Consider the following 25,514-nt stretch of genomic DNA (forward strand, 5'->3'; position numbering starts at 1 on the left):
TCAGATATGAATTCCAGCACAGTAGTAGGACTGCAATACAATTAATCTTACTACTGTTTATGGCATCTACATCGATCAAAAACAATGAGAGATTCGTGGTGTAAGAAAATAAAACATACACACTTTGGCCATTCTTAATTTGAAAAGAGTTTTGCCAAAGTACATCATCTGTCTGCCAGAAGCCACAGTGTGTCAACATTAGTATTTATCAACAGATCTCAAAGAATCAACATGGGCAGCTGACACAGATACTCTTGAGCATGAGGAACAGGTCACTGATAGATGCTCAATGACACTTAACATTACTTTTCCCTCTGACCATTATATGAAACACTATGTGTGGAACTAATTTTTGCCAGACTGTAGATGCTCTACAGATTTTAAAAGGTATATGAAAATCAGCACATTACAAACACAATTTGGCCTGGCTCCTTTTCTCTGACTGTGTTGCTGCCCCCAGCAGCCTGGGGGACAGGTCCCTCCCTGGTGGGTGTGAGTTTGCAGCAGTTTCCTGGCAGGTGACCCAGTGATAGGAACTTGTGGCAACACAGCAGAGTGTTCTCACTGCTGTACACACACACAGTTTACAAGAAAACAGCAGAAGAAAGGCACAGTTATTCTTACTCAAATTCAATATTAGTAGTTACAATATTTGATCAATACATATAAAAGCATTAGAGACTTGAAAATAATTTTATATGTAACTATACAGAGTTAAATTAGTGCTTGTCACCTTCCTAATTTCTAGCTGATTACTTTTCATTCTGCGATTTAAAAGAAGAGGATGTTGAAGAGACTCAGTGAAATCATGTGAAGGAATAATAACTTTTTTTTGCATTATGTGTTCAGTCATATATTTTACTGACTTTGGGACCTTCCACATAGTAGTTTCTTTGAAGTAGAAGGTTCCTATAGAGCATCTGTCTATGCCCAGCTAAAACATTCTAAAAAAATTAACTTCTGTGTAAGACTTACACATTCGTCTTTATTACATGTGATAAATAAGTTTAAACATCAGTTCTTTATATTGTGATCACATCAATTCAGTGAAATAGATCGGCATGTCACTCTCTGGAGGGAGAACAAGTGAATACAGGCAAACTGACCAAGCGATGCCATTTTCTTTGGGGGTTGGGAGGTTGGGTGTTCACATTTTTATAAAGTAACAAATTTACTATAATTTTATTATCATTTTTTTCTATGGGCAAGATCACCTAAAATGCTTGTCATGCTTTCACCAAATCTCCTTCATGCTCATCTCTTTTTACAAAGGACTACACTACTTGTACTGCAAGATAACAAATAAAGATAATTTTTTAGTAAGGTACTACTGTAAGGGGATACATTTTCTTTGCAATAAAATATTTCAGATCTAGCTGGGCTGTGCCATAATCATAATACAATAAGAATTTCTTTATGACATTCTTGTGTCATAAAGAAATTCTTATTGTATTTTCCTTAATTTAGATACACTCTTAAAATTGCACTCTTATGCTGTCAAGTGTGAAATGATATGGAAAGAAATATCAGAAAACAACAGAAGTTATTTTTGTAATGTTGTAATGAATTTTAAAGTTTCTCTGCTGGAATATGACATTTATTTTCTGTTCTATCTCTTTTAATCTCATTTTTTTTCCACAGTATTGAACATTTTATCTTTATTAAAGTTAATTCACATTTATATTTAAACTCAGTTTAATTTTAGACTCTCAGAAGTATGTGTGCTTTGAGATTTTAATACATATGATGTCATTTGCCTTTGACGTTCATAGTACCTACAGAAATTGAACTATTTATGGAGTAGTTCTTAGTAGTAGACCATTCCTGAGCCCTTGTGATACATGGAAACTCCTAAGAAGGATAACTGACAGACATGGTTATTTAAATAGATTCAAGCAGCACGTAAATGTCAAAGGCATTTATAAGGTTTCCCAGTTCAACTCAGTGTTTGTATCTGAATGTTTCTGCCCATCCCCATAGCAGTTAATGTGGTTTATTCAGTTAAGATTTTCTGAAAAAAGCACAGATCAAACATGCTTATTTCTGTTGCATGACTTTTGATGTGGTTAATATCTTGATCACTGTGTGGACATTGGAGATTCATATGTATAATACAAGAAATTAATGTTCAGAGTTGTTTGGATTTTTTTTCTAAATTGATAGGTTGTGAGAATGGATTCTGTAGGTTTTTACAACAGGTACTGTGTGACCCTAACACAGCCGGGTTTTGACAATAAAACGTTTTGGTGTCACAGATTTAGTATCTTGGTTCTTGGTATGGAACATTCATAAACATCCTTAATTTCATGCTTCTTTTAAAATAATTCTCTACCCCTTTTCTTACAAAAATAATCTTAAAAACATATACACAGAAGATATTAAGTTAACTGCTTTTTCTATAGAGCTGCAAATGTTTATGTTCTCTTAAAACTACCAATTATTAGCTCTGGGATATCATGAAATTAGTAGATTACAGAGATTATAGACTCTGGGGGAGAATTTCTGTAGTAAATGGCCAGTCTAGTGTGAAGGGTTGTCAGATGTACCCCAGCTTTGACCAAAAGTAAGGATTTCTTCATAGTTTGGCATGAATTTTAGTATACAGAACAAGGCAAAAGGCAGCTGTCTTTTAATGTCAGCCACTGTCACATTTACTCCCTGGAGATCTTAGGTTATGTGACAATTTTTTACTATTGAGAATGTTATTCAGCCCTGCTGAGAAGGGTCTGACTGTCTTCTTCATGCCCTCTTGTCAGGTACGTATGTTGTTAAGATCCCCTCAAACCTTTTTGGGCTGAAGAGTCTCAGCTCTCTCAACCTCTATTTTTGTTAGATTCTCCTATTGCTTTGTGAATTTGTGGTTCATTGCTGGACTCAGGATATCAGATCTATGTCTTTCATCATTTATAATTTAGAGCTCTTCCCAACTAGCTGGCCAGCTTGCTGGTGAACTTTAGATCTTTGTTTTAAATGGTTTCCATTTTAGTAATATGCCCAGAAAATGTTTTAATTCAGAATCAAAATCCTCAAAAAGACCTGCTAAAGACAATAGAGGTACCATTTTAAACTAATTGTTAGTAAATACTGTTTATAAAGAGTTCAGTGTAAATTTACTCCCTAAACAAAATGTCGCGTCATTAATTTACAAGAACAGGTAGTACACAGGCTGGCATGGAGCAAAGGGCAATCTCTTCTATTCCATTCTGTCCTTGACCTCTGTGCTCAGACTGCCACCAAGAGGAGCAGTTGTGATGGTGACAGTGTACACTGCTGTCCCTCACAAAGTACACCGAGCTCCTTGGCACAGCTCATGCCGTTTGTTATTGATATGAGTCTGGTTTCACAGGGCACTGGCTACACTTGCATCCCCTGCTCTGTGCACACAGTGGTCATTCATTTGCCTGCAAATCTGCCTCTGAGAGTTTAATGGATGCCTATGTTTATGAATGGCATTCTATAAATAAACAATCAAGAGAACACAGCAAAAAGTCTTTCAGTCTGTGTGTAGTCTGGCTGGAAATGGATGATCCCTTTCCTACTAGCAGTTTATGAGTCAACTTTCTCCTAAGAGCTCGACTAATTCTTGTGAACAAAACCAAAATTTTAGTTATTTTAATATGTAGAGTTTGAAAGTTGCAGTGTTAAAAATGTTTAAATAGTAATTTGATTAGTTTCTTCCTTTTTAAAAAAATAATAAAGATAAAATAATTGCTATAATTAAAGGTTTTTTTTCCCAACCATTTCCTTCCATATTTTTCCTTGCTATATCTAATTGAAAATATTGCAGAATTTTACATGCTATTAATGTAGAAAATAATCAGTCACAGAATCACTGCCAGAAGTCAGTTCCTTTTCTGTCCTCTTGGCAAAATGAGTAAGTAGAAGACCTTCTTTCCCTTTCGTTAAATATAGTTCCAAAAAATACATAGTGACTTTAAAAAAATTTGGTAATACTGATAATATGCTGCCAGCCTCAGGTGTCAGAAGTCATGTATGAAACGTATCAACATTTAAATCATTTATCAAATGTTAATTATTCCCTTAAATATAATTGTCTGATCTTTCCCAGAACCAAGAAGTCCTTGGAAATCAGTGATTGGATCTATGCATAGTCCTCTCAGATGCAAAATCCTGGCCCAAGTTCCTTTTCGTTTGCATGAGAAGTATTAATCTGTGAGGTGAATATCTAGGTCTGAATGAGGATCACTCACTGACATCATTTCTCAAGCAAACTCAGAGCCCAATCAATCCAAATGATATTTAACTGGGGTAAGGTTTACGCTGTTTATGAGTTTACACAGTTCTGCTGGCATCTTTTAGGACTGAGGAAGAATTCACCCATAATTGCCATAGCAATTCTCGTCTGCCAGAAACCTTCCATTCCTCCCCCAGCACTGTGCTGATCTGCACTTAACCAACAACAGGGCAGCCTTTTTGCCTAGAAACCCTGTCCCACTGAACCAAGGAAGTGATTCATCTGTAACCCTGAGAGGACTCCCTCAATGTAAGCTGTGTCTCCAACAGGCAGTACTGGAGATACAGCCAAAGCAGAGGAGGCAGAGAGCCCAGCTCCCTGGGTAACCTCCATGTAATTCTGACTTGCCCAGCTTCTCTTCTGCACTTATCAAAATCTGACAGGGAAATACTGGTGTGATTTCACTGGAGTTGCACTGCCCCAAATTCCCAAAGATAACACATCAAAAGAAGATTGTCCTTGGGCATTGTCTAGAGTTTGTAGAGATCCCAAACTCGAGGACCTGAATAACTGGAAGTTATAATTACTAAATGTGTCAGGCACCTCCACCAGATATAAGTTGCCAAATATTGCAGAGATCAGCAGAGGTACACAATTAAAGAAATGCTGTGCCATGGCTTATACAAAATTACATGTTTCTGATTCAGATTTATTACATCAGATTAATTTAGGAGACGGTAATATCTCTTGCACACATTTAGAACTGATCTTATTAAAACTTATTAACAGAAGTAAATTTTTGTTTCGTTGACACCTGGTTTAATTTCCTGTCTGTAAATCTTCTGACAATAGCAGTAGGTATAAAAGGAACACTGACCTAGATTTTCAGTGGTGGTCAAATCTCAGCAGGTTTTGACATATGTGCATGAGTGACTGTGGACTCCTTTGAAAACTTCATAGACAATCATGCTATTGAAAAACTTCATAGGAATAAATTTGATCCTGCAAGAACCTCTCTGGTAATGTAAAGCAGTATGCAGATTTTTGAACAGAACAAACTTAGGAGAAATGATAATATTTCACAAACTGGCAAAGAATAAAGAAATAATTGTTTTCTTTGGTATTAAATAAAGCAATAGATTCAAAACTTATTAATTAAGCTATAATCCATTTTATTGCTATCAGTCATGTGAGACACTGAACAAAGAAAATCCATGTTGATTTTGGTCTTGTTCACATGATGAATTCATATATTAAGACCAGTGAGTGTTTGTAAAGGTTTTATAAAAATGTGTATGTATCACTGGTATCACCATTGCCAGACTAGAGCAAGATTCTGAAAGTCACCAGCAGAATAGAGTTTACTTTTTCTCTTCAGTCTTTGTAGGAATTAGCAAATTTGAAAATCTCAGCTTAAAAATGGAAATGTTGACTTATTGCAGATATCACTGAAAGTTTCAGGACAATTAATATACATACACCCTTCTAATTCCCTGTGTTAAATATGCTATTTACTATTAATAGAAGCTTAATATTAAATATAGTGGAATTTGTAATGGTTGATGTTATCCAGGAATTCAAAGGCAGACATGGAACAGCCTTGAGCAATAGATGTTTAAGAAAGTGAACAAAACATATTCACTGTGCAAAAAGCCTTCAACATAAAGCAGAAAAGGAAAATAAATCAATCAGATTGTTTGCATTATATATGAGAAGAGATTGTAAAGGACAGCAACGGTAAGAACTCTAATATTTTTATGAATGTATGAGAGGAATATTGAGTAGACTTCTGGAAAAGGCCATGCTGAACAAATTGGTTAAAGCTGTACATCAGCTACTATTGAGGTATTTTTTATACTGCATTTGTATCTCCATATTTAAATTATATTTTTGCTTGATTTTTAAAATAATGTATACCAGCCTTTCAAATAACAGGCTTCTGCCTTTATTATTTAAAAAAATATGGGAGGTGAAAAAGGTGGGTGAATTAGTTCTCTTGGTAACAATCATTCTTATCCTGCTCTGGTTACATGCCTAGAAAATAATTAACAGATTTTCTCTAATGCTTCCTAAAGATGTTGAAACTAGAGAACAAATATTGACTGAGAGGCAGCAAAACTTGCCTGGACAGGAGAAAATAATGGTTTATATAACTGAAAACAGTTTGCCAAAAACAGAACAGAAGTTATGGAATATCTGATTTAAAATTAATCAGATGTCAAAATAGCCAGATGTGGTGTGTACCTGCACTTGGATACTTGCAGGCCACACTTAAGCTCTGCTACCACCTAAAAGGGCTCTTTTGCCATCCTGAGCATCTGCAGGGCCCCCGTTCCTGTTGATGGGCACTGATCAGGAGATGATTTACCCATAGAGCCCTTTGGAAGCAAGAGGGAGCCAGTCATGAGGATGTGAAGAGGTTCTGGCATTACCAGGCTTTCAGAAACATGAGCAGAAACTTGCAAGTATTATGTTTGCCATTGTTTATCAGGGTAGAAGAGGAAAGGACTTTGGGAAGGAGGTGGAGGAAACAAGTCTGCACCTTGTAACTGGGTCGAGCATATTGGGTAAGATGGATTTTGGACTGCAGTGTGTAAAATCACAGAGGAGGTGGAGGCAGTTCACTCTCCCCCATGCAAAGGTGGGATGCCTCTCATTCCATTTGTTCTCCCCACACATGTGCACACCCCTTCCCCCAGGTGTGAGCTCTGCTTTCAGGTTGGGAAAAGCAAAGAGAGGCATTTGTTCCTAGCGCCTGCTTGGCTGCAGATCAGGGTCAAAGACCACCTGAGCCCATGGGTGTTACGCAAGAGGCTGTTGTGAAGGGGCCCCAGCCTGCAGCATCCACCAGCCCGCCTCCCCGCTGCCCTCTCCAATGCTGGCCCTGCGGCTCAGCGGGTTGCGAAAGCCCCAGGAGTACATAAAGCATTCCCTGCCTGGGCACTGCCGCCACCATCAACGCTTGGGCTCTCAAGAGGCTCCAGGGACCGGCACTGTCTGTAAGGGACCCTGCTGTTGTGGGCTGGGGACAACCAGGGGCCTTGCCTGCATATGCATCAGGGAAAGCTGTGTGGCACCCTGGCGACCTACCAGGGCAGCCTTCCTCCCTTCACTTGTGTGACAGAGCCTGTTTCTGATGCTATTCTCTGTTTGCTGCAGGGACAGGATGGCTCACACAGAGAGAGCTCTGCCCTGGCTGCTGCTGCTGTCACTGGCCTTGATGGGCAGCAGCACTGCAGAGCGGGACTGCCGAGTAAGCAGCTTCAAAGTCAAGGAGAACTTCGATAAGACCAGGGTAAATCTTTACTCTCCTGGGTCTGTGATGTCTTGCATAGCTCTTTCCAGGCTACAAAATTTGGCATTCAGTAGCACCAGTGTGGTCACATTTTGAAGTCACAGAGTGTGATACTGAGAAGCAGCTAAAGTGTGTGATGTCCACATCTCCGCAGATGCTGGATCCTGATGCACCTGATAAAGGAATACTGCAGAAACTGAGTTTTAGCAGACTGGTCACAAACGGTAGGGTATAAGCAGAAGGACTGTATTGATTCGGCTGTTTTTTCTATGAAAAATTAATACTCTGGTGTTTTCAGACACCATTGCAAGGAAATAAATGTACATAGATCTGGCAAGATCTGCCAGTTGTTATTCTTTTTTCCACTAAATTTTGTTATGCTTTGTTATGTACTTTGTTATATTATACTGACCTTTTTTTGGTAATCTTATCTGTATCTGCAGCAGATACATATAAGATTACCAAAAAGAGTCAGTATTTCCACAAATTATGATTGCACTGGCATGTATTGATGGGTTTATGCTATTGAAACAGATAGATTTGCTTCTTAGGTAGACTTTTGAGGCGTGGTGTCAAAGATCTGCATGCTCTTCCCTCTGTCATATCCCCTACTCTGTACTGTCTGGTTGTGATGTTTCCATTGTTCTAAGTCTAACTGTAGGCTTTCTTATTTCCTTGCAGTACAGTGGCACCTGGTATGCTATGGCAAAAAAAGATCCTGAGGGGCTGTTTCTGCAGGACAATGTAGTAGCCCAGTTCACCGTAGATGAGAATGGACAAATGACTGCCACTGCAAAGGGCAGAGTCAGGCTCTTCAAGTAAGCTCTTTGCCACTCTCCTCTTGTTCCATTTCACTAAGCTACTGCTCCAATCCTACCTGCTACCCCTGTGCAAGTCACACTGAACCTGTGCTCTTACACTGGAATGTGATCTTTTCTTTGGCTACAGTAACTGGGATGTCTGTGCTGACATGATTGGCTCTTTCACTGACACAGAGGATCCTGCCAAGTTCAAGATGAAATACTGGGGAGTCGCCTCTTTTCTGCAGAAAGGAAGTGAGTACTTAACTATAGAAGATGCAGAACTGCTTGGAAGACTAGTTATGTTGTATTTCCATGCTGGGGAAAGAAAAAGTACTGTTGAATTTCTTAAACACATTTTAAAAACTTAATAACTATCATACTGCAAAGCTTAATATGAACAAGGTAATCACTACTTTTTATATGGGACAGCTGGTTGGCTTTCTTTAAACAAGTGAAGACCTGGCCTTTGTAGATCTTTGTATTTCATTTGTTTGTTACCCAACAATATAATTGAATTGGCCACTGTTTGGAAAGAAATGAAAGGCAGATGAAGCATTTTAAGACTTGTTTTAGTTCAGAACTCAGTTACCGGATGCTGGTGTTCTCTCTGACGTCAGAGCTGGCCAAGCAGGGAAGAGGATTTATAAAATGTTATTTTGTTCGGTCTTGTGGCTGCAAATGTAGAGATTTATCTGTTTTAAGAGACAAATATGATTATATGTATATATTCGTACTTTTATGTCATCTCTCCATCCTATGCAAAATGAGTTCCTTGAGCCAAGTAGAGATTCGGACACTTTGTAGCTCAAAACATTTCCTTGGATTGTTTCCAAGAGAAGCAGGTAGAATTCAGAACTGATAGGAGCTCCATTCCATCCAAAGACGCAGTTACAAAGCATGTTTTGGATGCCAGTTTGTCTTAAAACAGATCCCAGGTCTCCTCACAATATGCTGCTGAGTCACGGATTCTTCAGGTTGCTGTCTGACCCCAAAATCTGCCCTTCTAAAAAGTCTGGTGTCCCCTCACAGGAGAGAAGGGGAAGACAACAGAGTGTTGCCTTCACCAGTGCAGATGTACTGCAAGGAAGAATCTTTAGCTCCAGGAGAGGAAGGTGCAGATATATCAGCTTTTACTGCAAACACTGAAACAGCCTCACTTCTGTTAGAACAGAGTGTCTGTGTGACCAGATTTTTGTCAGGTTTCATAGCTATATAGTTTAGAATTATCTGAAGTTGTAACAGTGTTTTAAGAAGAGGGTTTATGGCAGAACTTGTAGCAAATACTTCTAATACACAAACAAACTGCATTATTACCTTTTTCCTTAAAATGCAGTCTAAGTAACATCCCTGGCAGGAAAATATTTATGGGTTTGAGTCACCTTGATCAGGCTGAGCATATCCATCTTTATTTTCTTTTAAAAAATAAACATGAATTAAATACTGGACACAGGAATAAAAGAAAAGCTAATCTGCTATAACTTGTACCAATCTACATCTTAGTATTTTCTTTAAAAGAGTTATGGCAGCAATCCTTTCTGATTTACTAGATTTCACTGGTGTCTCTAACACTTTTTCTTCTTTGCTATGGTTTCTTCCAGACGATGATCACTGGGTAGTGGACACAGATTATGATACATATGCTCTTCATTACTCCTGCCGCCAACTAAATGCAGATGGCACTTGTGCTGATAGCTACTCCTTTGTGTTCTCCCGGGACCCCAAGGGATTGCCTCCAGATGCACTGAAAATTGTCAGACAAAGGCAGATGGACCTCTGTTTGGAGAGAAAATACAGAGTTATCGCTCATAATGGTGAGAACTTTTTTTTTCTGAAGAATTTTATTCCAGGGTTTAATGACTAAAGCACTGGGATTCTATTGATCATAAGATATCAAATGCATAAAGCCTTTTACTTAGTGGCTGTAACATTGTCTTTTGAAAACTGGAGTTTGTAGTAAGTTATTTCCAACTTTTACTTCCCTTATCTGAAGGAGAGCTGAGGTGCATAGTTTTTCATGCAGCATATCAGGTCAGCTGAAACAGTAATTAGAGGAAGTTGTAAAACAATTAAATCAATGTAGTGTGAGTAAACATATTAAGGATAAACTTCATAGCTATGGTAAAAAGTAATTGGGCAGCTTTTATCACATCTCTTTGTTCAAATACTTTTTTGAGAAATTCTTCAGAAAGGCTTTTAAGGAAAATAAAAGTCTTGGAATGATACCCTATAGAAGACCCTTTCTCACAACTGCTAACTGTTTACAAAGAGCTGTGGAAGAGGGACATAGCCCTCATACTTTATAGAAGACCCTTTCTCACAAGTCCTCATGCTAACTGTTTACAAAGAGCTGTGGAAGAGGGACATAGCCCTCATACTGGAAGCATGATACTACCTTGAGTCATATAGTCAGGCTGAGCTTACAACACAAGGAATTAGCTCTCTTATGCTCAAGTGTAATACAGAAGGCCAAATGGTAATAATCTAGAAGAAATCATAATGTTTCATATGATAAGAATTACACTCAGAGTGGGGAATTTCTCCCAGAAGGAGAAAAATCAAAATATTTAGAACAAATAAAATAGTAGTATCTCTCCCTAGTGTTTCATATGATAAGAATTACACTCAGAAAAATCAAAATATTTAGAACAAATAAAATAGTAGTATCTCTCCCTACTCCCTCCCCACCCCTCACATTCTGGAAGACATGCTATTTCTAAAGACTTGACTGGTGAGTCAGCTGAATGGGAACTCCCAATGTAATGATGTGAGCAAAAGAGTTAATATGATTCTTGAATGTGTAAACCAAGACTCACATGAGATTGTTGTGCTTGGCACAGGTCTAATTGCTATGTCACATTAGGTGACAAGCATAACTGGAAAAAGTATTGAGGATGAATTAGAAGTTTCGAAGAAAAGCAGAGAAAATGATTGAAAGTTTGTAAAATGTGTCCTCTAGTGAGTGCTTTAAAGATTTTAATCTTTTCCTCTTAGGAAGAGGTTAAAGGCTGACCTGAGTAGCCTGTCCTTGTCCACACAAGCAATAGGAATTGGATAGAAAAGGACTTGCACACACAGAAATAATAAATTTAAATGGATGGAACTTTAAACTGGACACATTTAGAGCAGAAATAAACAGCCATTTGTTTAACTCCAAAGGTCACCAACCTTTGGAACAGTTTACCAAGAGCTGTTGTATGTTCTTCATCACTGAAATCTGTAAATCAAGATTAAAGGCTTTTCCCAATGACATGCTAGAACAAACTGGGATTGACTGAAGGAACTTTTGTGTCTTATAAAGAAAGAACAGACGAGCAGAGTCAGCTGTTGTGGCTCTCTTGGCTGTTCATCTGATCCATAAACACAGAGTAATACACTGCTGTGTTGTAAAGTGGTATGCTGATAGCAGGGTGCCTTGAAGAACAGGGTGCCACCTACTCTGCTGAAGTAGGTGCTGTTTACAGTAGTGATCTGGGAAAAGTGCCGACAACAATGAAAAAAAAATTGTCTTGAATGAGAATTTGGAGACAACATAAGTCAAATGGAATCAGCTTCTGGGAATGATTTGTATGACTGCATAAGTGGTAGGATAGAAAATAAACAATGTCCTTATATAAATTTATTATACTTTTCTGTTTTGAATCCTGCATTCCCCTCTTTTCAAATAAAGTCCAGCAAGAATAAAAATTTCTGAAATTGAGAAAGACAAATAATCAAATGTTTAGGATTATTCTATTGAGTCTAAGATAATTTAAAAGTTGATCATGCTTCTTCTTGTTTGTTTTGGATATCAAATATCTAATCTACCAAGTCACACTGTTCTTTGTTTGCTACCCTAATTACACTCAGATGTTAGGTGTTGAGTGCAGCGCCTGACATGACTGTGTGAGTTCTGTAATTTGCAAATGAAAATAAGAGCCTGGGTACCTTTTTATGGCAGAGTTTATAAGCCCAGAACCAAAGCATAAATTGAACTTAAAGCCAGTGATTTGCATTTTCCCCTTTATTGATCAGGACCCTATTACTAGTTGATTCTGAATTCTCCAGTATCATCAAGCCAAAGTTCCTGAAAAGCAAGCACATTTGCGACTGAGGGAATGATTGTGAGCTAAACTGAAAAAAAAAAACTTGGAAGCTTCATATCAGAAACTCTTACAAAAATTGCTTAATTCCTTATGTGTGGATTGGAACCTTTACTGCTTTCATTTTAACTCTGCTCTTAAGAGCTACAGAATTATTTCCAAAACAAACCAACTTCAATCGTCTGCACTGACCTGCATCCCATTGTTACTGTGATAAAATTCTGACTGATGTTAGTAAAGCTGCAAGAATAGCCTGGTATTTGTTGCTAATTGTGCACACTCTGCCTATGTCTGGAAGCTAATTAAGACTTTGTGTGTGTGTGCCTGCTCAACTAATAGATGTACAAAACTTACTTGATTAAAAAAAATTGAAATATCTGTACTGGCTGTTCAAGGCAAAAGAGAAGCCTAGGAAATGAAAGTTTTTTGTTCTAACTTACACTGCATTTATTGTGGTAGCTTCTTCTCAAATACAGCTCAAGCTATGATACAATTAGTGTCTCAGAGTAATAGCTCAAGTAACTTTAAGCTGTGTAATGTCAATAGTGTCAATATTAAAGTGTCAATATTAAGTGAAAGTACTTGTGAATACAGTGTCATGTCAGTAGAGTTGAAAGCTGCATCTGCTGTTACCATTTCTTAGAAGCAGCAATTGAGAAATAGAGTGGTATATTCCTTCTGCTAATTTACTATTGCTATTAGAAGTTTTGGGGGTCAGGAGATTCTTATTTGAAAGACATTCCCAAATTAATTCTTTTTAGGCAAATAATTAGAAGCTTGTTAAAATATAGACTCTCTTAAATCCAGTAAAGATACTCTATCATTGATCTGCCCAGTATGTTGTCTGCAAAACTATTAAAATTCTCAGGAGAGGGTAACAGATTGGATGAATTCCTGTTTTGTTCTGAGTTGAAAATTCCTTAGAATTATAAACTGCGGAGTAAGGTAATGGCATTGTTATTACAAGTAACTGACTGCTGGACTCAAGAGCATTTTATAGAAATTAGATATGCATGCATTTGAAATTTGGTGAAAGTTTGTGTAATTAAATTTTGGGAGTGCTTGACAAACACAACTGTGGTTTGTGTGTTTCAGGATTTTGCTCTTAAGGAGATCCAGCCCTACAGAAAGAAGCCATGTAACAGCACCATGGATGTAAAGTTAACACATTGATCATGTGTTCTCTGGAAAATGCTTTAAATGGGTCCATTTAGATTTTCAATATATTTATCTGAGCTGTGTAGCTCAACTTGTTAATAAACCAATGAAACATTTTAATAAACTTGGATTACACGGAATGCAAATTGTATGCAAATCTGTACACATATACACATTGGTTTCATTAGTAGCCTGTTATCTTAGTGCACTCTTTTGAACTCATGCCTGGTGATAATTAAGAATTTAATCTTTCTTTCTTTAGTGGTTTCAATTTCTGACTAAAAGAGTGTTTATCATAAACTTCCAAGTATAAGTATTTTCTTTTCAACTAGAACATTATATTTTCCCTATAAAATATTAGAAATCATTTAGAAAAGAGAAAGGAATTTCAGTGATCCTACTAATTAACTTTATTATATGACTAATGAAGACATAAAAAAATGCATATTTTAAAAGAACTGTTTTACACATGACAATTAACCATTTATTTATTTATTCTTTACTTGTTAATTCAAATGTATTAAGTCCATATTTTTAATTTGAGATGGAACCAAACTGGTTGAAGTGTTTAATCAAGATCCCTTCAAAACCTGGATTTTTAAAAAAGCAGATACTTTCTGAGGATGAACATTTGCACTAGAAACTTGAAAGTACTTAATTCAACTATTTTACATTCACCAAGTTCACTGCCATATTTCTATTTATTTCAGCAGAAGAGGAGAATTCAATCCCTTAAATTAAATTGTCCAAATCTTACTGGGGCAAAGCAGTGAAGTCAAGAGCATTTTACCTGCAAGAATTAAAAATACATTTGTTTTTTTTCTTCCTCCTCTGGCATGTAATACTATAACATAATGACCTATGTGACCTGGGATAGTATAGACAAAATCCAAAGTGTGGCACAGCTCAGACTTTAAATAATTATCTGGTAATGAAAGACAAATGTGGCTGTTCATGGTTGCTTCTTCTTGCAGTGGTTTCTGTACCTGCTCCATGCCTTTCAGGGTTCCCTGTACAACAGAGAAGAATTTGCTGACATTTACGTCTGAAATGGGCAACATTATACAGAATTGGATTGACAGCAGAGTTGGCAAAAGTGAATAATGCTATCCAGAAGAAAACTGATGGCAAAATATTTAAATCTTTTTTGAAGTTCTGAACTAAAATTAAAAAAATAATTACTATTATTGGAGTCCACATAATGAAGAAAGAGATCATCAACAGAAAAAGGGCTCTGAATAGTTTGTAGTCTTGCTGGGAAACACGAATCTGATGATGTTCTGGGTAGGCTAAACCAGCATTTAAACTTCTTCTTGATGCTTTTGTAATCTGCAGTAAAAGAGAAGAAAGCAACTTTCACTAAAACATATTTCTACAAGTGAAAACATAAATCTTGGCACATGATGTTTTCTTTTGGAAAGTGACTACAAAAAACCACATTGCAGAATTCATTTGTACTTTTTGTCCATGGTTCCATTTCAAATGTTCTCACTTCAATAGCAATTCTTTTTCCTCAGCTGTGAATTTATCTCATTGGGCAAAGTGCTTGTTCTTTTCATGGCTCTCTACCAGTCACAAATGCTTTTCAGCATAGAACAGTCTTAATTACTCATGAAATCCCATTAAATTCAAATTATGACCTCATTTGTTCTATCTAAAGAAACCCATTGATTTTTTTCACAAATGCAAACTGGAACATAGTTAACAATCCTGTTGATGTGCAAGAAGGAAGATGATTCAATTCACTTATGGCCATGCTGATATTATAAGGTAGGTATTAGAAGGAGCATAAATTTATTACAATAAATTATTTTAAATGTGAATAAGATTGTGCATTGTTTTATGTCACACTTAGCTTTTCAGACAGTAATCACAGTTCCTTTCTATGAAATCTTACAGATCCTTTCAGTCACTATAAAAATCTGTGTCTTTTAAAAGTACTCTCTGATGTAATAAACTAGACTATGGGTAGCTTGGAAATCTAGTATTGATAGGTGTGCATTGTCTCTCATTAGGTAGAATGTTGGACCCAGTGGGCTTGCAGAAAACCTGAAATCCTCAGCTCTACATCCCTGTCTTCCCTGAAGTTGGCATGGCACAATTAAGTTTGTTACATTTATACCTCTGATGCAAATAAAATAAAATGGAAATATATAGCAAAGATTTGTGCTAAATAACTGAGATGCCACTTTATCTCCTGCATGCATAAGGAAGGGGTGTTTTCAAAAACCCTGATCAATCAAGGCTTGATTGATCAAGGCTTTGATCAATCCGTAGCTGTCTACATAGGAAAGTCAAAAGGTAAGGCTGCACCTGCCACTTTTCCCTTTAGCGGAAACTACAGGAAGGATAACACTAATACTAGCAACATTTTAACTTCCTGATGTAGGTAAGGCTGAAAATGTTTAGAGAGAGAGAGAGAAATTTGTCATTCTGTTAGCAGTTTTCTGAATTTGTCAAGGAGATAAATACTAATTAAGAATCTAGACATCTTCTAAATATTTCAATAGAATGTAGGTGTATTAATCAAATTAAAACCCATGAACCAAAAGTGGGTTTCTTAGCAGCTTCTGAGGCTGAGAAGGGGACAGTATCACTAGCTGCTTCCCTGATTTAAAAGGAGCAGAGAATTCTGATGTCCTGTGCATGTAAAACTACGCCAGCTTGATGATCTTCTGCTGTACAATCTGGAATTCAGAAACGAGGTTAACTCCTCCAAACAGTCCAAAACCAAGAGCTGTTCTCAGAGAGTGCCTAACCTCTCTCAGTAAGAATGAAGGTTTCACAAAATGCAAAGGACTAATATCCACTTCTAATATAAAAGTAGGAAAACTGGGTTGTGTGCACTTCTCAGTCTCCACTGTTTAAAACTGCTACAGAATGTCCTCATCAGATACATTTTTATCTGTCCCATATAAATACCTTCTGTCTTTCCTACAGGAGCTGCACAGCCTAGAACTAAGAATGCAAGAGTCACCAGGACTGTAAATAAGACACAACTGCTTCTTAAGAAAGAGTTCAAGATAAATGGGATGGCAGTGGTATGTTGTGGATCTCTTTTTGGTCTGCCCAGTATAGACACCTGTCCTTGGCATCTGGACCACACTTGGACAAACAGGAACTTAGAAGTCATATATATATATAAGCATGTAACTTCCAGAACACAGACATCTTCCCTAGCTCTAGCCTCTGACAATGGAAAACCAAATAAATTACAAATCTATCTATCTAATCTATCATTTTTGCCAGGGTTCTGGGAAGTGTTATGTAACAATAATAGTTTCAGAGTAAATTGTGAAGTACACATTTGCAGTAGTGTATATTTGTTAAAAAAATTTCAGGTCTTGTATCTGTAGTCAGTCCTCATCATCCTCATCATCATCATCAATGTTGTAACATGAATACATGACTGCTTGGCACTGCTTTCAGCAATACTGAGAATCATGCTACCTGTGTACTGGCATAACGGAGCACTCTCACAAAGTGAGAGTCTGCTCTTGGGAATGACTTAGGGATTGAGACATTCTCCAGTTCAGTTCTGTTCAGTTCAGCTTGCTTCCTGGAGAGAGAGAAGATTCAATTATATCTTGCTATGGGCCTCAAGCCTTCCTCATTTCAGCAGAAATGGTAATGTATTTTAGCATCTCTCTTAGCAAGTTAGAAACGAAACAGGAGCAGAGCAGCACGGGCATGTCTTGTAATCCAATATTTCTGCTTTCGGTTTCCAGCTCCCTATGTGCCATTTTGTTTTATAAATTTACCTGTAATCTGGGGTCTGCAAGGACAGGACTAACAAACAGCATTCCTGTCCTGGCCTCTGACCAAGAACTGTGGCATTTCTTGGCCTGCGGTGTTTTGCAGTTCTTTCAAAGGACTCGCTCTCCAGTGAGTTACTCTACACTTTTTGCCAATGTGTATGTGGTTGCAAGTGCTTTACTTCACTAGAAGAGGTTCACCTAATGCATCTACCTCAAGGTTATAGTGAGTTAATAGACAGTACAGAAACTACAGGCTGATGACTTTTACTACAAGTTTAAGTTTGATCAACAGGCAAGGATATGTGGAGACCAGATTCTATGTCCTAGGTTCCTTTCACACCTACATCCAGCATGTACATCCACAGCCCATTGGTGCTCAGCATTTCATCAGTTAACTCCTTGCTCAATAATCTATGTATGTTGAGGTTCCTTTCCAAAACCTATAATTTTCTTATATATGTTTTAAGAAGTTTAATTACCCAATAAAGGAAGCAAGGATCTTGTGGGTGGTTGTTAAAAACTAGACATTGCAGTGACTAGTTTGAAGTGCTTGGTTTGAAGATTTCTAGATCTTTGTCACTGTGGTTTTGGATAGTTTAAAAGGAAATTAGATGCTAATATAATGCTTGCTAGACTATAGGTTAAAACTCTGTGGTGCTGGGTGGCTTGGCTTATATTTCAGCATATATGTTAAACATCATCGACTTAGAAAGAAAGTGGAAGAAGATGGTTTAATTTACAGGTTTTGTTTACAATATTTGAAATTGTGGAGGATTAAGTATAATCTAATGAGATCTGTGTACTAAAGACACATGCAGAAAGCCAGTAGATCAAAAAGTGGATGGGGTTTTTTTCTAGTCCTGCCTTTCTCTGCTTTTTTACCAATCCCTTATGATGAATTTAGGCTCAAGGAAAGCAAAAATCTAGTTTTTAGTTATTTCAAATGCTTGACTATTTCAGCATTTAGGAGACTGACAGTCTTTAAGTATGAACAGCACATAAATGAAAAAGTGGATTTAATACTATACATAAGAAGAAAAACCATGTGTTGGGCCTCTGGAAATGTGCTGTTGAAGCATGTTCTTAATTGAAGTATACAGGGTGTTATATGCAGGTTGAAATACCCCTCATATCACATACTTATATTATTGAACAAATTATGTTTGTTCCCTTTACGTGTATTTGTATTTAGTGACAATATGCTGATGCCTAGTGAGTTACTTTCTTTTACAACAAAATTTAAAGGAAAAACATACCTGTAAGATTTTGGAGTAACTGATGACAATGATTAATCCTGGTATCAGAAAGAAAATAATGGCAAAGGTTGTATCCCACACTGTTTCTCCTGCAGGGCTGGGCCAATCCAGAGTGCAAATGTGAATGTCCTATTTGTAAAAAATTAAGAAGAAAAGTAATAATGTACAATTATTTTCAGTACAGCATTGTTCTTATCTCCCTCTATGCTTAAAAAATGGCTGAACCAAGATGAAACTAAGACTGTGAAAGCTTTCTATTTAGACAAAGCAGTCAAGTAATATATTATTTGATGGCTTTAGAAGCCCATACAATCACAAATAGATATGTCCATCACTGGCATACTTCCATTGATTTCTTATCAAATGGTAATGGCAACTTTAAAATTGAAACTTACAGACCCTAAACGTAATAACTTATTCAAGTGTCATGTTAGGCGTGCTTTTGTATGCATTTCAAAATATTAGGCAGAAAAATCTGTGCATGGCCATTTTGTACAGAGAGGGCTGTGGGTGCAGGGCAACTCTCCCAGGATGCTGATCCCTCGGTAAAGGGAGGTGAGCTGAAAAGGAGATCTCTGAGCCGCACTGAGGAACGCAGAGAGAATCTCAGCCGATGCGCGGTTCCCACCTAACGGGACGGTCCGCGGGGAGAGCGGGCCGGGGGCTGCCGGGGGAGCTCCGGGCACAGCCTCGCAACTGCCCGGCACCCAGAGCCCTGCAGGCGAGCTCCTCGCTGCCGCTGTCTCGCCGCGGCAGAGGCGGGCGAGCCTCCACCGCCGTCGGTCCCGGCGCCCCCCGGCCCGGCCCGGCCCGGCCCGGCTGCCGCGGGCGCGCCCGGCGCTCGCCCTCACCTGGCCGGCGGGGGCGGGCAGCCGCACCACGGTGAAGAAGCAGCAGAGCGGGAGGGTGGCGAGGGCGGCCAAGCCCCAGATGAGGAGCAAGGCGGCGGCCAGCACCTTGCGGCGGCGGAGGGCGGCGTGGCGCAGCCGGGCGATGCTGACGACGCGCTCCAGGCTGACGGCCGACAGGGAGAGGAGGATGACGGTGCCGCTCAGGCTCACCACATAGAAGAGCAGGTGGCAGACGAAGTTGCCCAGCACCCAGGACTCGGTCCAGCGCACGACGGCGATGAAGGGCATGGCAGTGATGAAGAGCAGGTCGGCGCAGAAGAGGTTGAGGACGAGGCAGTTGGCGGCGCAGAGCCGGCGGTGCCGCCTCACCAGCAGGCAGATGCCCCAGATGTTTCCCGCCAGCGACAGCAGGAAGATGAAGGCCAGGGCAGAGGACTCGCCGATGCGCAAGGCCGTCACATTGTGGCCCCTGAAGTCCGAGAAGAAGGGGAAATAGGTCTTGTTCCCTCCTGGTGTGCCCCTGGACACGAGCATGAGGGTGGCCAGAGGGCATGAGAGACCCACCGGGGATGGTGGCACCAGCCCTAGGGCAAGGGCTGCGCTCCCAACCACCAGGGCGGCACCTGGGGTGTCCTCCCAGCACAGAGGCAGGGGATGACCGCCATCCCCTCCCTCCTCTTCCTCCTGCCCCTGCTACCAAGGGCTCAGCCGTGCCAGCTGGGCGGTTTATGGCCCTCGCACTGGAGTGGAACAAGGAAGTGGGAGAGTAAACACGGTGGAGCTCACACAAAGGCGAGGCCGCAGTGCGTGGGGCGGCCGTGAGGGGCTGCCCGACGCCTCCCTGGGCAGGGTGTGGGTCAGCACGCTGCCATCTCCATGCCCAGGCACCCAGGCCCAGCCTCCTCATCTCGGCTCTCCAGGCAGGCCCTGGCAGTGCCAGTGACCTGGGAGGCCACTCAGTCTGCTCCCATCCAATGGGGTATGCATGGCTTAGAAACATGGATGGCTGCCACACCACTCTGAGAGCTCTCCTCAGGAGCCTTGGATGACCAGACTAATCTAGGGTAAGAAAAAAAAATAAAAGAAAAGAAAAATCTAGGGTAAGAAAAAAGAAAATTACCTATCACCTCCTGTATTGACAGTGGCATTTGGGAACAGCAGATGTGTGCATTGCTTGTCCTAACTGTGGAGAAGTGTCACCAACATGATTTTGGGGATCTGTACAAAATTCATCTAGAATCAAGCCTGTGTTATGAGTTCATGTTGGAGAAGCCTGTTAAAGTAAGACAAACATAGAAAATACCTTATTTTCTCTGAACTTCAATTACTACTAGAAGCAGTTGCTCAGATTGTAAATGAAAGTAGGGCTTTCCACTTAGGCTCTTCACTTCAGATGATTTAGAAATGAGCTGGGAATGAAGCATGTAAATTGTCACAGACAGGTGGATAATGTCTCATAAAATAAGATAAAATGTTTTCATAAAGTATGTAAACAGTCGTATAACTTTAAGCTGGGTGAATTCATTTGGCTGAGTGCCAGTGCAGGCGCTCAAGGGTGCACTTAGAGGCTCAGCGTGTGGACCTACAACATTTGATGAGGTGAGAGTTATTCCACGTGTGTGCAGTACAAAACTGGTGTGCCACGGGGAGCAGGTGACGGGCAGTGCTTCTGCAGTACCCTGGGTGTGACCCTGCCATCAACCATTTATGCAACGGCATTAGCGGGGATTCCAGATTAGTGGGGATTCCAGAAACTTGGTCCTTTGAAGGGGCAATCTGCTAATGAGGGATGACAAGAGTGACATCTCTCCTGGACTGCTTCCCATATCTTTGCCTCTGCAGAATTTGCATTTATTTAAATTAGCAATTATTTCAATTAGTGGTTCTAACTATCTATGCCATCTCATCAAACAAGGAGTTTGCAGGGCAGCCTAAACAGGTGTATGAAATGCTCCTGGCTCCTACTGATGGATGACTGCATGAAATGTGGGCATAATTTATGTTAAGGGGATGGGCTGTGAACTCAAGTGAAGACAATAAAAAAACTTGGAAAGATTGGGTCTTTTTTCAGCAAGCAACACAAGTGACTGGCAAGTCTCTCAATATAGATACTTTATTCTATGTCATTTGATGGGAGAAAAAATATCTGCATCCATATTGCAAAAATTTCAATAAATTTAATAGACCTAGCGATTTTTTATTAGCATTTATGATGAGTGCTTGGCATATCTAGCCACAATTTATGTTGGCTCTGCTATGAACTGATTCTTTAAAATGATTACTGAATCTTGAAATACAGCAACACCTTCTAGTTGCCACAACCTCACATACCTGGGACATTTTACATGCTGACAGACTAGCCCCAAGGTTCTGGACAGGTGGCAGTAGCAGTGGTGTTGTCAGCTCTAAATAATGGGAGGGATTTGGGAAAGAGCTATTGTTAATAGTCTGGTTGTGCTTCTGTGAAAGCTTGGGAGGCATTAACAGGACAGAGGGAGTAGAGGTGAGGCAGTTGGAAATGCAGATAAATAAATGCATTTAATTTATTATAATAATATATAAATGCATATTTTATTATTAATAAAATCTTTAGCCCCTTTGACATTAGTGGAAAGTCAAATTAGAAACTGACCCTGTCAATTCAGAGTAAAAGTAAAGATATTTGAAACAATATAGGAAAAAGGAAACAGGGAGTGAAACGTACAAAGCTGCCTTATTGAAGAAAATAAGATACTTTTAGTCAGGGAGGAAAGGAATGCCAGAGGAGAAGAAGGCTTGAAGATGAGATGATGTGTGAAAGTGTCTGGGTAGATCTTTGATCTTTAGAAAGGACCACCTTCAGCTTTGGTCCTTAGGTATGGGTTACTTGGCATAAGCCTGTTGTTTGCTCAGGAGAATGAAAGTAAAGTGCTGCTTTTAGTATGCTGCTAATGAGTGAACTTCACACTAACCTCTGTACAAAATCTTGTGCCTGGGGACAGCAGAGGTGTGAAGAAACATGCTGGTTTCCCTCAGATTTGATCAAACAAGGGGGGGCTCCTTGCAGGAGCAAAAATAGTCTCATTACTTATGGGTCTAATGGATCCATTACCTAAAAGAGTAACTTTCTTTTCCCTCCCATGAGGTATAAAAGTTGTATTTGCTGTTGGGTAGGTCTAATCATAGCAACCATGACAACATGAAATGTGAGGAAGAGAGGAGTTGTAATCCCCCATGGAGCTACTCTGGCTTTACTGTAATAGGTGGATGCTGTGCGTGGTATGTGCACCACGTGCTCATGACAAGGAAGTGATTACCAGAATGCCTGGAAACCTGTTATGATTGCTTAACCTATATAATTTTTTTAACCTATGTTTGCTTTTATGCTCAAACATGGAGTCAGCTCAGATTTCATTGCTCTAAGTTAAATGAAAGCTGCAGAGACCTCTGTGGAGGTGGTTTGTCTAACCTAGCAGGGAAAAATCTTGTTTCCTTTTTCGTGGGTGTTTTCTTCATCCCTGAAATGAAAGCCTAAGGTTTGGCCTTCTCTGTTTCAGATAAGGGCTGTGTTACCTGATACCATTAGTCAAGCTCTGCTTTTCAGATTGTTCCCCTGGCAACCATGAACTGTCGTGACAGATGGGGATCGATCAGCTTATTTATATCTTGAGCATTAAGAAATATTCCCAGAGAAAGGGACCACTTAGTGGGTGACTCTGGGAGATGGGAGCTCATGTTCCATTTGGACATGATTTAGTAGAGGTTTTTGCCTTATTTACGCATCTTCTTGCATGTAGATTGGTGTTTTAAGTCTTTGGGTGTATTTTTGTGCACCTGTATCACACTAGGTAAATACCACTGACTTCTGTAACAGATGTAATGCACATTTAATGTTTGCTAAGTGATGTAAATTCATTTTATTAGAAAGGTTGCCTCTTTGTCTTCACAAGAGAGGTTGCAAGCTTGTAGATGACTCATGCATCTGCACAATAAGATTTTTATCATAAGTTTCAACCAAGGTGAGCTTTCTGTTTTTATTTTTGCTCTTGCATATCACACTACAGCTGTTCTGCTTCTAGATACTATGAATCCTGCACTTAGAAGATGTTATACCATTGTAAGGTATGTTTCAAATAGAAGTCTGTTTTGATTTATTTTCTTTTTTAGGAAGTTTTCTAACTGCTCACCCATTTTATACTTTCATATCAGTGAGCCAAAGGACTTACACCAATGTGTGAGGGACAATTTTAAACTTTTAGTGCAAATGTAAATGCATCAGTTTGTTTAGATACAGTAGCAAGCTCACACATTCCTGTGTCCACTGAAAATAACCAGATGCTTCACTTACCATGTCAAAAATGAATCCCTGTTTCTTCTGGGAAGTCTCATTTTGCTGTGATCAGTCCCCATTAGAAGCTGGCACGCTTCCTGGGGTAAGTGCCTGTGGCAGTGGTTTCAAGCTGTAGCAGCAACATTGCTGACCAAGGCCTCAGCCAAAAGCAGAGCTGCCAATAATACTGTTAGATGTGCCTTCTAATAAAAGCTGGGTCAGCTTCCAGTCATCAAGACCACCAGAAGTTTGCCAGCATCCACATTGTGGCTTGCAGTGAGGAAGGGATTTCTCTCTGAACAAGCATAAATTGAGAACATAATCCACATAACACAGACTTCCCCTGGATGGTCACATTTATTGTTTTGCTTCATGGTAACCAAGCTTCACCAGAGTGACTCAGCTCCAGCTAAACTCTTACAACTAAATGAGGTTGTTTCTTAACAGTCTTAGAAACTCTATTACACTTACACATCTAGCCCATGGATTTAAGGAGTTTATCTGTGAATACAGAGTATCAGACTGGTTTGTTTGGACATTGCAGGATGTGGTAGAACACTCTTACCAAGGAACTGAGACCCTGTTTTTTTGCAGAGTTGGATATTAAAGTGCCACTGGATCTTTGCTTAACTTTCAGGTGTGCATAAAGTTACTTCCATTCCTGCTAATGAGCTTTGATGTAAAGACATCAAAACAAAAGCTGTGGTGAATGTCTGAAGGATTTACAAATTAAACTTGTCACCAGCCTCTCATGCTCAGGAGATGTGCCCAGACATTCCCTGAACACTGCTGGGTTGTATGGTATGCAGAGATCACAGACACCATTGTTTCCTCTCATTGTCAAGAGTCCAGTGATTAGAGAATGCTCTTATTCGTGAAGTTTGAGGAGAATTGTCCCTTTTCTTTCCCTGAAAGAGTAAAATCTTAGAAGGGTAACTTGTCGGGAAGAGCCGGCGTTCTTCAGCTCCAAATTGGGATAGCAGTTTTACTTTTAAAAGCCACATATTTCTGAAGGAAGGTCTACAGTGCCTGTCTGCTACAAAGATTGTATATATTGTCAGGCTTCTCCTTAGCTAGCATTAAGCTAGGGTTGGAGAAACAGAAAAATCAATCTTACAAAAGCAATGAAAGTTCAAATAATGCTTTAAATTCTGCTGTAACCTCTTCTGCCTTTCCTAATGTAATGGTGATCATGTTATTTCCCACACTGTTTATGGTTTTCATTATCAGTGGCCATTTTAGATGACTGATAAGATGTGACTTGGAGCTTCCCATAAATGAGTCTGGAAAGCATATATGCCTTAATTAGGCTGTAGAGTTTTCTGTCTAGCTACATGAGATAATACTGACCCTATTGAGCTTGTTACATGGACAAAACTATCACATTCACCAGTTTTGAACTTATGAGGGAAATTAAACTTGGTTGCACTTCCATCAAGAAGCCAGCTGGATAGCACCATGATAAGGTCCCAGGCTTCTTTCTTACAGAATATTTTGAAGCACCTTATGTTGGTCTAGCTTTTTGAAACTATCAATTCAGTACAAAATACTGAAAATTTTGGTTGGTCATAGGGACCACCAAATGAGTATCTGTCCCTAAATGCTGGTGGGGAGCTCTGTTCCAGGTCTGAAGGGGGACTGGGTGTGAGGAGAGTCTCACTTCATGGATACACATCTTATTTGAAGTCTGCTTTTTTTGCAAGAGACACATTTGACATTGAAGTTAGAAGATAATTTACATCTGTGACTCCTCTAGAGCAGTCATGTTTTTCACTGGCTGCTTGGCCAGCTTTCTGAATCTTCTTCCTGG

The 25,514-nt window shown here is 39.4% G+C and overlaps 2 protein-coding genes across 2 annotated transcripts; one reads left to right on the forward strand and one right to left on the reverse strand.

Annotated features, from left to right (window-relative positions):
- The first annotated feature begins 7,035 nt into the window (after positions 1–7,035).
- On the forward strand, positions 7,036–13,670 carry RBP4 (retinol binding protein 4). The gene is made up of 6 exons (XM_039709221.1): positions 7,036–7,194; positions 7,355–7,490; positions 8,172–8,308; positions 8,439–8,545; positions 9,892–10,104; positions 13,468–13,670. Exons 2-6 carry the CDS (start codon positions 7,362–7,364, stop codon positions 13,479–13,481), a joined length of 600 nt encoding a protein of 199 aa, XP_039565155.1. The 5' UTR covers positions 7,036–7,194; positions 7,355–7,361; the 3' UTR covers positions 13,482–13,670.
- Positions 13,671–13,821: 151 nt separating this feature from the next.
- FFAR4 (free fatty acid receptor 4) lies at positions 13,822–20,060 on the reverse strand. The gene is made up of 3 exons (XM_039709222.1): positions 19,396–20,060; positions 18,545–18,673; positions 13,822–14,859 (listed from the first exon to the last, which is right to left on the reverse strand). Exons 1-3 carry the CDS (start codon positions 19,927–19,929, stop codon positions 14,452–14,454), a joined length of 1,071 nt encoding a protein of 356 aa, XP_039565156.1. The 5' UTR covers positions 19,930–20,060; the 3' UTR covers positions 13,822–14,451.
- Between the last annotated feature and the right edge of the window lie 5,454 nt (positions 20,061–25,514).

Source organism: Passer montanus, unplaced genomic scaffold (genome assembly GCF_014805655.1).
Source record: "Passer montanus isolate IOZ18808 unplaced genomic scaffold, ASM1480565v1 scaffold21, whole genome shotgun sequence".
NCBI classification, from domain to species: domain Eukaryota; kingdom Metazoa; phylum Chordata; class Aves; order Passeriformes; family Passeridae; genus Passer; species Passer montanus.